The 14,941-nt window shown below is 42.2% G+C and overlaps 1 protein-coding gene across 1 annotated transcript; it reads left to right on the top strand.

Moving 5' to 3' along the window:
- The first annotated feature begins 4,481 nt into the window (after window positions 1-4,481).
- Window positions 4,482-8,303, top strand: LOC149266881 (uncharacterized). The gene is made up of 2 exons (XM_089409464.1): window positions 4,482-5,477; window positions 5,871-8,303. The coding sequence occupies exons 1-2, from the start codon at window positions 4,482-4,484 to the stop codon at window positions 8,301-8,303; spliced, it is 3,429 nt and encodes a 1,142-aa protein (XP_089265590.1).
- Window positions 8,304-14,941: the final 6,638 nt, after the last annotated feature.

The following is a 14,941-nucleotide window of genomic DNA, read 5'->3' as shown; positions in this document are numbered from 1 at the left end:
GTGTAAGTAAGTAAGTTATCGCATTTAATTTCAGAATAAAAGTAGATCTGCTAGAAGACCCTAGGGTAGGTCTCTTACATAGTCTCAATCTTCCTCTAGGGAAACCAAATATGTTGACCACCTTCCTAAAACAAGTCATACCAGTACAAAATTAACTAAATTTCAAACATCCTAGCAACTAAATACTGAAAAGGAACATATTTATGAAAACCAACAAAACTCAATGAATCTGAAGAGGTCACATGGGAAAGATATTTCTTGCTAGAACTAGGAGGAATTGGGGGCTTAATCTCACATTGGAGGTGGCTCTCAAGGTGAGCTAGCTGAGTGTCCAGACTTTCTAGACATGCACGTTGAAACCTTTGAGCATGCTTTATATCATTCAGAGTAACATATATATCGTATTTTTCCTCCTTCTTTTCCTTTAATATTCTACCAAGAAGAGTTTTGAGTTTCCAGTGGAGTGTAATTGAATTTATTTACTGCTTCTGTCTTCTCCTAGTGTGTCCAGGGTTAGGAAACTAGTGGGAAACATCCTCTATAATTTATAAATCATAAAAAACCAAGTGAAAAACAACAGGATGGGTCTCTATATGCCTAATTTTTTGTGAGACCTCAAGAAGGATTACAGAGAAGTAAATTTCTGTAGTTTCATGCAATTGGGTTTGAGCTTGACTTTTATTCAAAGGACCACGTCCACCCTCACTCTCACAACCACCCCACCCACCACTGTGGTTGCACATGCACTATTGAGGTTGGGTGCTCATATTAAACAAGCATCATAGGAACAATACTAAATTAGATGGACTAGTGTAGGAAAAGCATATAGTAGGGTAAAGTGGGCACTTATATAGGAAGAAAATAGGAGCATGTTTGAGAATATAAGAAGGGATATCAATGGATGATCCATGTGGATATTGGCGGCCACCTACCTATTCCACTTAGACCTCCATTCGGTTTCATCTATTTCCTTGATTATAGTAGCATTTAGTATTTTTAGCAATTTTTCGGGTCCTGAACTTTCGGAGTTGTTTTAACCCCCTAAACAATATCTTTTTTAGGTCTGCAACAAGCATGTAGCCATGGTCAAGGGCCTGCCAAACATATTGTAATACTCAAAGAGATATTTCCAACAAGGTATTGCACACGCCAAACAAATATCATATGACCAAGTTACAACCCCAAGAAGTTCACTTCCCAACTAACCCCAACGGGGCCCACAAACTCTTGGTGTTCCATCTCTTGGGGTTAGGGTTTTGGTTGTTTAGGGTTTTCTCTTTTTGTTCAATAATAAAAAGGCCCTTGAGCCTCATTGGAACACAGTTCAGAGGCATGTAGTCGCCACATCTCTTCTCAGAGATAAGCTACCATCACTTGAGCTAGTTTATTTCCATTTTGTATGTAAGCTTATGTCAATTCTTTGATATTGATGAAATGAAGTTTTATTTCTGTTGCATCTTTGTGTTTATGTTTGTATATGTATTATGTTGTATTCTTGTATAAGTCTATATGAATGGAAAGAAGAAAAAAAAATATATATATATATATATATATATATATAGGCAAGGATTCAATATACGTAATTCAAGCATCCCTTCTTGCCCTTTGGGAATAACACATATAGACTAGCCACTCAAGAAAAAACCAGCAATTAATTTATCAAGAATAAGGGGAATTGTGGCAAAGAGCATAGATAATACCTCTAGAAACCTTATGTCGCTTGGCCCAGGGGATGAACTGAGGCAAACTTTCGGTGTTGTCATTGCCAAAGCAAAGGGAACAACCACCCTCCTAGCTGACCCATTAGCAAGCCTAGTTTCATTCCCACACTTGAGGTTCTTCCTCCAATCGCTTCATGAGGATTTCGCTTCAAAAAGAACACACCCACAAATTTTTCAAGAGCATACCAATGTAACCACAATGCCCCAAATGTCTTTTAATTGAGTTGAAACCAACTAAAAGCTAAGAAAATGTATTGTCACTACAAGGGTAAGGCTTCTGTGCAAGAATTATGCAGTGAAAGCCCTCATTTTCCAACCCGCCTACTCTAAAGAGGGGACTGAAACACTTCTATTAAACCTTTTTTTTCTCCTTGTAATGTCAAGGGTCAGGCCGAGTATAGAAATAACCCTCTTCGCCTTAAGTAATTGCAATCGCATGCACATGCATGTGGGGTAGGCTACGCCACACCCTCTTAAATGCACCTTGAGGTGATGGGTTGGTGGGCTCGCGCCCAACACCTTGCTCGCTCGTGCTCCCCACCCTATCAATGAACAATCATATATGTCACAGTTATTACATTGATAATCATTTATTCTACAAAATAATTTAAAAAACAAATTGAAAAACTTATTTGATATAGAAAAACAATATAATTTTCTAAAAAATGCATTATTGCTCTTTATATATATATATATATATATATATATATAATCATGTTAATAGAAAGTGTAGCACATATAACACTTAAAATTATATATTAGTATTAATCATAAATATAATATTTAATATTTTATTTAAATAAAATATTTTATTATTATTATTATTATTATATATATATATATAGTTTATGTGTTCCATTTAAGATATATATATATATATATCTTAAATGGAACACATAAACTATATATATATATATATATATATATATATATATATATATATATATATATATATATATATATATATATATAGATATATATTAATATTAATATTAATATTAATATTGGCTCTGTACGAAAAGACGGCTCTGCGAGGCTCTGCAACTCGGCATTAGGGTTTCAGAAATCACCTGCGACGGCAGGTCCTCCGGACAGAGCTCACCAGGGACAGAACGCGGCAGTGTAGCAGGCCACAACCCACAGGTTTTGGCCGGCGGGAACAATGAACCCCCCTCAGGGGGAAGGAGGGGCGCCTCCTCCAACAAACGACAACCAGCCAGGGAATATCGAGGGCTCAGACAGGGGAAAGGAGTACAATGATGAAAGCACAGACAAAAGTCAGCAGACGCAAACTGAACAAGCACAGAAGGACAAGCCGAAAGTCAGCTCTTCCACATGCAAGCCAGTAGCCACGCATAGGCCAAAAGTAGAGCTACCAAGCCATCGCATCAATGCCAGAATTCAGTATATGAGAGATCATGCCCTCATAGGCAAATTCATTGGAATATGGCCAAACGAGAAAGCGTTGAGAGCCTGGATAAATGTTAAATGGCATCCAAAAGGACACATAACCTTGCATCTAGGGCCTAAGGGGTTTTTCACTGCAGTCTTCAACTGTTTGGAAGACAGAAACAGAGTTTTAGATGGAGGGCCTTATTTCTTTAACTCTGTCGGGCTATTTCTCAAAGAATGGATCGAAAGATTTAACCCTGATAAGGAAGACCTAAGTTGCGCACCGGTGTGGATCAGGCTGTATTCTTTGCCATTGGAATACTGGGAAGAGGAGTCTCTCAAAGCGATCGGCAATATTCTGGGCGACTTCGTCAGGATAGCAGAAGAAACAAAGACGCATAGATACACCTCATATGCACGGATTTGCGTCTACATGGACCTAAAACAAGCTTTTCCTGATACGGTAAGTCTTTTTCATGAAGATGTGGAATGGATACAGTTAATTGATTATGAGCATGTACCCTTTAGATGCAGAAAATGTCATGACCTAGGACACCTCTACAGAGACTGCCCATTAAATAGCAAACCTTCGGTTCAAACTGACCAGGAAAACCCAACGCCGAATGGCTTCACTAAGGTGCTAAATCACCGAAGAGGAAATAAAAAATCAGTAATCTCTACAAAGACTCCTCCAGTAGATCAATCAAAACCCTCTACTAGTAATAGCTTTGAAGCCCTAGCCAATGAAGACATGCAGGATCCAAACAATACGCCCTTCAATCAAAAAGGAACTAGTCAGGAAAAGATTGAAGGATCCAAATCGAAAACAGGGGAAAAGAGTGTAGAACAAGGGGGCAATAAGCTCAAGACTGCATCAAACACCTGGAACTTCCCTGAAATGAATATAGATGGTACAGATCCCAATACAAAAAACGAGAAGGAAAGCGGTGGAAACTATCAAGAACCTCAAATCATGGAGGAAGACACGGAATCAATAGATATTGGCGAGCTAGATATCTTGGGCTTAGAACAAAAATGTAAAACAGGAAACTTCGACAAAATACCTGATCGACAAGTGGACAACCTAGTGGCAGTCCTCAATAAAGCCCAAAAAAAATACTCATTAGGGGTTCAAATCGGTAGCCAATGGGATGGGAAATTCATCACCAAAGATAGAAAAAAACGAGGAAGGAAAACTACTCTGGAGAGAACCATCAAGATTGGAGAAGTATTAGTAGAATCAGGCAGATATGCTAAGCTAACCAAGTATTTCAATACCAACCCCAAGCCTTCCCAATGAAGTTGATCTCATGGAATATTAGAGGGCTCAATAGCCCAAGGAAAGGAAGATTATTAAAAAACATGTTAATGGAGGAAAAACCCACAATTCTCTTTTTGCAAGAAACAAAGTGTAATTCGACAGTCTTGGAAAAAATAGCAGCAAAGGCCTGGCCAGGAGGGTTAGTAACAGCTGTTGATGCTCAGGGAGCGTCAGGAGGACTTGCAGTGCTCTGGGATGCAAGAATAATTCAATTAGTTAACATACATGCAAATAAAAACTTCATTCAAGCCATCTTTCATATAATTGGAACCAATATCTATGGTCATATAACAAATGTGTATTTTCCTCAAGAAACCCAGCACAAGATTGAAATTCTGGATGCTTTGAAGCAGCTCAATACAGAGAGGAAATACCCGTTATGGATATCTGGAGGAGACTACAATATGATCGCAAAAACGGAGGAAAAAAAGGGAGGGCGTTGCAGAATAAACAGGGATGGCTCTATATTAAAAGACTTCATTCAGAATAATTGGCTGATAGATCTTCCTTCAAATAACGGCCTCTACACTTGGAACAACAAAAGGGCAGAACCAATGCAAATAGCTTCGCGTCTTGATCGATTTCTGATCTCTGATAATGCAGTTCATCTAGGGGGAGAATTTACAGCATCTATCCTTCCTTTTTCAGGCTCTGATCACTGGCCAATCGCCCTCCACTGGAATCATCCTAGTAGCAATACAAGGCGACCCTTCCAGTTTGAGGCTTTTTGGCTAACTCATCCGGACTTCTATGAATTTTTCAAAGCATCTTGGCTAAAATTCAATCCAACGGATGGAACAAAAATGTCCATATTCCAAAGGAAGCTGAAATACCTCAAGGGGGAAATTAAATGCTGGAATCAATCTATCTTTGGCAACATTTTCAAAGCTAAGGAAACCCTCAATCAAGAAATGAAAGTTATTCAGCAAAGAATGATCTCTGAAGGATGCTCTGAAGAGCTTGCCAAGAAAGAGCAGTCCATAGAAAATCAAATCCTTGAGAGAGATTTACAGGAGGAAACTCTCTGGAGGCAAAAATCGAGAGTTAGATGGCTGAAGGAGGGTGAAAAGAATACGAAATTCTTTCACAAAACCACAGTACAAAGAAGAATGATCAATCAAATCTCTCACGTCAACAATGAGCAAGGAAGCAAAATTGAAACCCACGAAGGAATCGAACAGGAGTTCCTCAATTACTTCAAGAAGATGAATCAAGAACCTAACATAAACAGAACAGAGGCTATTGATAAAATCATCAGACATATACCTAGATTAATTACTGAAGATCACAATATTCTCCTTCTCAAGCCCATAAGTCTTTAGGAGGTTGAGACTGTTGTGCATCAGCTAAAATCAGGGAAAGCGCCAGGACCAGACGGATTTACTTCAAACTTTTTTCAGCATTTCTGGGATCTGGTTAAATGGGAAGTCTGGCAGGTCGTGGAAGAATCGCGCACTCTAAGATGGATGTATCCAGGTCTGAACGCAACATTCATTGCATTAATCCCCAAAGCAGAGGAATCCAACACTCCGGATAAATACATACCAATTGCTTTGTGCAACATTATATACAAGATTGTCTCCAAGGTTATAGCTTCCAGACTGAAGCCCATGCTTCCCCTTATCATTTCTCCGGAACAATCTGGTTATGTAGAAGGAAGGCAGATCATGGATGGGATAATTTTAACCCATGAAATAATCCACTCTCTCAAGCATTCAAAAAAACTAGGTATGATGCTCAAAATTGATTTATCTAAGGCTTTTGATAGTATTAGTTGGGAATATATGCAAAAAATCCTCAAAGCCTTTGGTTTCGCCCCCTCCTGGATCAGATGGATCAGCAATCTTCTATCCTCCTCGTTCTTCTCTATTCTCATTAATGGAATCCCGTCGCCCACCTTCTGTCCTTCTAGGGGGATTAGACAAGGGGATCCTCTCTCGCCCTTTCTGTTTGTCATCTTAGCTGAAGGTTTAGGCCGTAGCATTAAATCGGCTATCCATTCTCACAACCTTAAGGGTCTAGCTTTCCACCAGGCCCCTGCCTTTTCGCACCAGCAATTCGTAGATGATAACATGTTATTTGGTCATCCCTCTGTTCAAGAAGCTCGATCTTTTAAATCAATTCTTGAAAACTTCTCGGATGCCTCAGGAGCTCTCATCAACAAAGTCAAATCTCAGATATTCTTTTTCAATACGCCTCCCACCACCCAAAGAGCTATAGCCCGTATCCTAGGCTTCACCATCGCTTCCCTTCCTTCTAAATATTTGGGAGCTCCTTTAATTGCCTCGGCTCTCAAGCATTCCTCTTGGAATAGCCTTTTAGAAAAACTGGAAGCCATATTCTTCCTTTGGACTCATAGAGCTCTTAATATGGCTAGTAGGCTAGTGCTAATTAAAGTTGTTCTACAATACATGCCTCTTTACCTTTTTTCCATATTGGCGGCACCTAAGTGGGTGCTCAAAGCTATCAAACAGCTTCAGCGTAATTTCTTATGGGGAAGTTCGGGGCCAAATCGAAAGTGGGCACTTGTCAAATGGGAGAAAGCTTGTCTACCTAAAAAAGCAGGAGGCATTGGGCTAAGAGACCCAGAACATAGCAACATGGTAATGGGGGCCAAAATCTGGTGGAAATGGCTCTCAAATCCCAGCACACCTTGGGCCTCCTTATGGACAGCGAAATATGCAAGAAACTCACCCTTAGAGGAGAGAATTAGAATGTCAGAAGTCAGTAAAGGCTCGGTTATTTGGAACTCAGCCATTCAACATCGAGATATAATTCAAAAGCACAGTTTTTGGGATGTGAAGGATGGCCACACAGCAAGGTTTTGGGAAGACTCATGGCAGCAGCTTCCAAACCTCAGAGATATCATTCAGGGAATCTCAGATCAAGATATAAATCAGTATGATAAGGTGAGTCACTTTTGGAACTCACACACTGACCAAGAACATAGAGAGTGGAAAGAAGCTAGTCATATATTACCTCACAGCCCGGAGCAAACTCAACTTTCTCTCTCCTCAGAACTTCAAAAACGAAAAATTCTAAAGTCGGCAGGCATGGATATTCTCAGATGGGGATATGAGGAAAAGGGTACCTTCACAACCAAAGAAGCCTACAAAATCATAATCAAAAACAGAGTAATCAGAGACAATTTATGGGATAAGATATGGAACTCCTCCATATGGCCGAAGGTTTCTACTTTTCTGTGGCTTCTATCTCACAACAGGATTCTCACATGGGACAACCTCAGGAAAAGGAACTTCTCTGGGCCATCCATTTGTCCCAACTGCAAACAGGAAGAGGAATCAGCATTACATCTTATGCAAACCTGTCCGCTTGGAAGGAAATTGTGGGAAAAGGTTACATTCCGCTGTCAGAAGGATGGCAGAGTGATTGGGGACATTAAAGGCACCCTTCGCACCTGGAGCCAAGAGCCATATCAAAGCAAACTTTTAAACACACTATGGCAACTCATACCGGGATTACTAATGTGGAATATTTGGAAGGAGAGAAATAGAAGGATTTTTAAAGATCAATCACAGACGATTGAGCAGATATGGACCGGGTTGCACCATAACATCAAAGAAACTTTGTCTATCAAAGGCTGGTCCAAAGAGGATTTCCCATCACTCCCGCAGGAACAAGCTATATGGGACAACTGGCAGATTCAATTACAGAATCCGATTTCTTCTAATGACAACTCCTCAAAGTATCAAGAGTCTCCAGCAAGATGGACTCCACTGCCAATCAATGTGTTTCAACTTAACTTTGATGGTGCTTCGAAAGGGAATCCTGGGAAAACGGGATTTGGTGGAGCCATCAGAAACTACCAGGGTACTCCCCTTATCACTTTTTTTGGCTCAATTGGCTAGAATTCTAACAATGCAGCGGAACTGGAAGGATTATGGAGAGGGCTTAATCTGGCGCAAGAACGAGGGTTCCTTCCTCTTATAGTGGAAGGGGACTCCCAGATTATCATTAACATGGCCTCAAAACTTCTGCAGGGATCCCCGGTTCATAAGGTCAGTAGCAGCTGGAGAATGGCTACTCGACTTGAGCTACTTCAACAATGGCTTATTCATCATCAAGCTATTTCCTTTAAACATATCAGAAGGGAAGGGAACAAACTGGCAGACTTTCTTGCTAATTTAGGAGTGGACAGTGGAAGGGAATTCTTTGAAGGCTCAATATCTAGCATAGCTTCTGAGAACCAACTCTCTACCTTCCACACCATAGTAACAAGTGATATGCAGTCGAAGGAAGACTCACACCCGGATGCGGGTGTCTTTAATAGGTGTTAATGCCGGGGCATGCGGAGCCGGCAACTGGCAAGCTATTAAGCAGGGTAAGGCGGTTCGAGGCAGGTAATTAATCAGCATTAATGAATAACCAAGCTCGAGGTACGCAGGTGAAAGATATCAGGATGGCGCGCACTCTCCATGGCTCATTTTCTCCGGTCTCTTCAGGCATTGACGCAGTCGCTCCGGGTTCTTCAGGCGGTGGTCTCCTCTGGTGGTCATGGCCTCATAGCCTCAGAGCAACCCAGATAATTTGGAAGCCACCATGGCTTCATAACTGCTCCCATTTGGCCAGCTTCAGGTATATGGTTCTGTCTCTTTCCGAAGGCGTTTGGTGCATTAAGTTAGTTTTCTCCATATGCGTTTGGTGTATTAATTCAATCTTCTTGCCCATCTCTGTAAGGGATTTGGATTTTGTCCTTGTTGAAGGTGGCTGGGTCGGGTATTGGGCTTATTTAGTCGTTGTTGGGTTTTTTCTTGTGGTCGATTCTATCTTCTGTGTGTTCGGCTTTTGGGTCTTACATTCAGAGGTCTGGTATTCAATCTGGTTACACTTAGTTTGCGAGTTGCGTCTCCCTCACCTTCAGTCCATCAGCACCTTCAATCCGTTGTTATATACTGTTATGGCCTGTCGTCGTGGCATTCCCAGGCGTGGTAGCAACTCGGGGTCCCGTGGAGGTTCTCAGGGTCGTGGTGGCTCTGTGCCTCGACGTATAACTCCGTTAGCATCTGCTTCGCCATCCTCACTGCCCTGAGACTATTCTGGACCCTCCCTAAACAGCTCTTTTCACACATCCCGGTTCAAGTTCAACAGCAGGCTTAACAAACCGCTTATCTCAGCTATAATTACTGTTATCTTCTCGGAGGAAGAAGATGAGCTCACAAGCTCAGATGATATTTCCAAGGAACAGTCACATTCTCAGAATTCCAGTGATTCTCAGAGCAGCTTGGCTGGTGTTGTCCTCAATGCTTCCGCTGCGGTGCACGAAGAGGGCCAACAGGAAGACTCTCGCCCTCAGCCAGTCTCTCCTCAAAAGCAAATTATAGCCTGTGAGCCGGCGCGCCTCTCTGGCAGTGTTCTGCACCTTGTTGTTGCAGGGAAAAATGCCTATGCAGGACGATCCTATCCACCTAAGGTGTGACAGTGCCTTAGCAACAAACGAAGACAGCTATTCTAGTGTTCTTCCTTTATGAATTAAGAATGAAGAGAGATGGATGGACTAACCGGTGTCTTCCGTTTGTCCCTCGATCCGGTTTCTCTTCTCTTTGAGGGTTCCCAGCTACTTGACTTCTCGGTCACCCAGCTTCAACAGGTTTCTGCAAGATCACAAGAAGAGAACACTACACAAAGACATAGATTCATATTCATAACTAGTTCAGGATTAGAAATGAACTAAACATACTAATGCAAACATACATCAAAGATACATCAGTATATAGGAGAAACCAAGATAGCTTTATTGATGAATAACAAGGTTCAAGAAGAGATACAACCCAGAGGGCTCCAATCCAGCATCTCCTTCCCAGCAAATGAAATTCCTATGTTCACCTCCCTTCAAAGCATTAAGCACCCAATGATTCCAATCTCAAACCAACAGCAATTCTTTGCAATAACAAAATTCCAGCCTCCAGATCTCATGGAGGAGAGATCCATATATAGATGTTTGGAGAGAGGATGAGTCAGCTTGAGATCTGACTAGTGTCCTCTCCCTCTGTCAGTTCTTGCTTCCACTTGGAGACTAAGAGCCTCTTACTCATCACTAGTCGAATTCCTTGAGGCAAGTGTCATTGGAGAAGATTCTGGAAGCTTCCAGGGTCTTTCCACCTCGTTGAACGATCTTGCCATTTGTCACTTCCCGCTCAGCGCACCCTGGCAGTGCTTCTACTTGCGTTGCAGTGCACCTAGCCAGTGCAATCTCTGCATTTCAGCGCAGACAGCTAGTGGAGCCTCTGAATTGATCTTGAATTGACTTGTTTTTGAGCAGTTTCTGGTGGAGAACTTCTGTGAATTGTTGTGGTTTGTTAGCCTTGTTCCTCTAGGGTTAGAAACAACATGTTTAGGGACTTTGGATCCCTTGGATTATGGACATTTCATGCTCAATGCTGTAAGGCACAAAAATGTCTATAACAGTTGCCCCCTAAAGTATGAGGCCGTTTATCGGGTGAAATGCTTTATTAGGAGGGTCCGAAGTTCTTTCAATGCTGGGAGGAGACCTGTAATAAGATACAATACAATACATTATTTTTCATACTGCTTTCATGATCTAGCTGAGGCGAGCATTCCCATGTTCAGCTTTATAAATTCATTTTTCTGTACATAGAACAGACAATCCTCTGATGGTAGATTGATAATTTTGATGAAATTATCATCCTTTGGGTAGGATGATTATCTGCTGCAATGATGTACATGTCAATGTCTTTATCTTTCCTGAATATATATCGCAGCCCGGATGGATGAAACTAGATCCGGGGTCTTCAAACTCGTTCGATCTTCACTCTAAGTACAAGTCGATCCATGTGAGAAATGTTCTGAAGTCGAACATGGAAAGACATCGCTTGATTACCGGTCAATGAGGTAAACCGTTAACAAGCGCGAGAGGAATCACCGATAATGATAATGACCCTCAAGGTACTGTAGTACAATTCACGTGGTGTGAATAAAGGACTTGGCGTCGAACACCACGCAAAATCTTTCGGTCGAAGGTCATTGATGTATACCCGTCGCCGGAAGTGAGAAACTTGCCATTGAGGCATGCAAGCTTCAAAGTACTGAAGGGGTTGTTCCTAGATCAACTTCTTGGATAATGAGCTGATGTCGACAAGAAGTGATCCGTCAAAGGAGGGCCTTAATGTATTCCACATCAGTGACACGGAACGGAGTAAATGATTTTGATGGAGGTGAAAACGATCTGATGACATATGATTCAGGGTGGCGGTCATGAAAGGATGAAGGATAATGTATGGAAGTGGATGGGACATGGTTGACTCCTCTGAACGACTTCTCTTGAACATATGGCGACACTTATGAGATGGATCGGTAGCATTACCCCAAATATGGATGGTATGGCGAGACCATGGTGATGTGACCGGTGAATGAAACAACCCAACCCGACTGTGGTACGGAGGAAAAGTGTCATGTTCAAGAGCGACTTGCTACCATCAAAGTTTTCTTGAGTTTCTCCCAATATTTCCCCAGTCATTGCTGACCAGTACCTCTTTATTTTTGTCAAGCTTGAGGAGGATAACATATGCTTGTTCTATAACTTGCCCTTCGGGCAAGCCCATCGCTATGTTTTAACGAGCCTAGCGATAGTGAAACTCGTTCTCGTTAAAGACAATTTTGTCGCTATTTAATGTTTTTAACGAGTCTAACGACAAAGATAACTCGGTCCTTTTCATTTTTAGAGAGTCTGAAAAGGTAAGTAAAGTCAACTCCGAAAGTCCTTTTTCGTCATCTAATCCCTTAAGTCCGAAAAAGTATAAAACAATACAGAAGGGATGAGTTTTCGATAGTTTTAACGAGCCGAACAAAACAAGCGCTCGATCTTTTTGTGCAGTAATCCCTCAGGTCCAAAAAGATTAAAATCTAGAGGAGGGATAGCACTTCCGGTCGCTTTAACGAGCTGGAAGGCCAAAACTCGGCAATCTTTTCATATTTTACGAGTCAGATGAAAAGAGCTTAAAGAAGACTCGTTTTTTGAGGAACGAGTGATAAAATGGGTTAGCAGCTGATTCCAGGTACGGGTTGGAATTTTCCAATCACGGCAGTGTCACAAGGATGGCTAGTGAAATCACTCTTCGCAGCTGTTCCTCAAAATGGGTAAACAATCATATGGAGGTGAACGATCGGCCAATTGAAAAGTGGAGGTGACGGTGCAAACACGACCAAGGCTTTAATGGCTGATAATGTTACATTCACGGCGGTTATTTACCGGGAGGATAGTTCATTTTTTAACGAGCTTAAACGCGGAAAAACACTGCTCAATCTTATGTTTATTTTTTAACGAGCATGAACTATGTGCTAAAACTGCTCGGATCTTGCGTTTATTTTTTAACGAGCATGAACTGTGTGCTAAAACTGCTCGATTAATCCAGTCATATGATAAGAATGTCTCATTGAAGATGCTATTTTTTATGGAGCTTAGATCTTACAAAGCTTTGCTCCAGATCCTTTCGTTATGCAAGTTCGGAAACGACTAATCCTACGAGTTTAAAGGGTTAGACCTACAGGTTTAAAGGGAGGACCTAAAAATTTAAAAAATAAATAGTCGCCCCTTGCTTGCACTCCAAAAGGTTTGCATGCCCCCAGGCATAAAGTACGATTTCAAGGTTACCCCTTCTTAGTCCAATAAAACATTTGTTTTACCGGGAGAGGCCTACCTCTTTCAGGTTACCCAAAGATTGTCTCGTTAATCTTTCAAACAAAACACTTCTTCGGCGATATCTACCGAAATAGACAAAGGTGAGAGACTCCGTCTGTCAACTCACATAACTTTGACAAAAGAATCTTATTCCAGAACAACCCCACTTCCAACCACGGACGGGGTACGGACTAGTCATATTCTCCCGCGGAAACCTACCTTATACCCAAAGTTTTCCTGCCGAAGCAGACCAGGATGCATGCCCCCTGGGTTCCAGTCATATCCTTCCGGATTACTCGCGCTCATCGGGAGGACGGACCGTGGGTTGAGACATTTCTTGCGTGAAGAGACCATTTAGGGATGGTATATGACTATTTGCGATGCGTGATCCGGGAAATGAAAGCTGGTCCACGAGCTTGACCACTCTTCCTTCATGCGGAAAACACATTACTCTAAAGAGTGAGGAGACAATGGCTCCCATGCAATATATATAGTCTCGTCCAAGGAGTAGGTTATAATCCAAGGGTCCTTGAACGACCATCACGTTCATTTGAACGATCTTCCCTTTCAATATTATAGGCACATTGGGGAGGATCCCTAAAGGTCGACTGGTTCCTTCATCAAAGCCTGTCAGATTTCTCATTTCAGGCAAAAGCGCTGGCGAACCAAGCGCTTTCCAAGCAATAGAGGAAAGGATACTCACAGATGCCCCCTCATCAATGATGGTGCCAGCCATTACCATTTTGTATATTTGAACGATAATTTTGAATGGTATGCTTGCTGGCAAACGGGGTCTGCCTAGTTGGTTCCAGTCGAACGAGACAACTAGATTGCTTGGTGGTGGGACCGAATAGACGGCCGGATATGACTCTGACGAAGTTCCTTCCTGCGATAAAGGAATGGGCAAATTGCCCCCTCGTTCGTCGGAGTCTGTGTTGATGAAGAGAATTTGGACGGTGTCGTCTTTATTCTCCTCTGTGATGGTATCATTCGAAGATAGAGCCTCTGAAGGCAAAACCGGTCAACTGCCGCCTCAACCTTTTGACTTTCGTCAGGTATGGATTCAGACGGTTCATCCTTAATGATAGGTGCTTCGGCTGACCACCTGAGTGGGCCAGCCGGGTTCTCAACTGGTGAAGGACTTGGCAGGAGTTTTTGATATCCAGGAGGAAGTTGCACTGGCAAAACCGGGCGATCTTCCAAAACTCTTTTAGCCTCGTCTAAGAAGGGACAACGGTGGATGGCATGGTCGCCTTCACACAATTTGCAGGGAAATCTAGCTTTCCCTCTCTGTCCTGTGACTTCACTTTCACTAGTTGACGGTGTGCTATCAACATGGCTATCAGAGGTTGACGCCACCGAATTTTGCAAACGGGGAGACCAATCCCTTAGTATCCAAGGGATGCAGGGACAATCTCTGTGGAAGTGGTCTCCCTTGCATATGACACATGGCGATTTAGGCCTAGTCAGTGCTGTGTGTGGATTTTTGTCAGACGACACTTGTTTGCCCCCAGTCGCTTTTGGCTCCTTCTTCTTCTTCTCTTTCTTCTTCTTTTCCTTCTTCTCCTTAGGAACTTGGTTTTTTGTTTTACCAGTTCCGTCAAGCGAAGAGGAAGGAGGAGAGGAAGAATTAGATGAAGTAGAAGGCTGGTGGGTAACTCTGGTCTGGTCTAACTGTTGATTCAACTGTTCAGGAATAGTGGTGTTCTGAACGACATTGGTTGAAAAGAGCCAGACCGGCAAGCCAATTGTCAATCCTGGAAGCGACAATGTGGCCATATGGGGCGCACCAACATCTCCCCAAGAGGAGAAGGGACTAGGATTTCCACCAAGGGGGATTCCTTGGTTGGT

The sequence above is a fragment of the Pinus tabuliformis genome, chromosome 6, assembly GCF_031772625.1.
Source record: "Pinus tabuliformis cultivar Carrire ecotype Pingquan chromosome 6, CPIR1, whole genome shotgun sequence".
Classification (NCBI taxonomy): Eukaryota; Viridiplantae; Streptophyta; class Pinopsida; order Pinales; family Pinaceae; genus Pinus; species Pinus tabuliformis.
This window is presented reverse-complemented; position numbering and strand designations above follow the sequence as displayed.

What these genes read in the sequence shown, in the direction of transcription:
- LOC149266881 (XM_089409464.1), top strand. Translation starts at nt 4,482, where the DNA reads ATGGAGGAAAAACCCACAATTCTCTTTTTGCAAGAAACAAAGTGTAAT. An exon ending in TCTGGAGGCAAAAATCGAGA is followed by an intron (nt 5,478 to 5,870) that starts GTTAGATGGCTG and finishes GAAGTCTGGCAG; the next exon opens with GTCGTGGAAGAATCGCGCAC.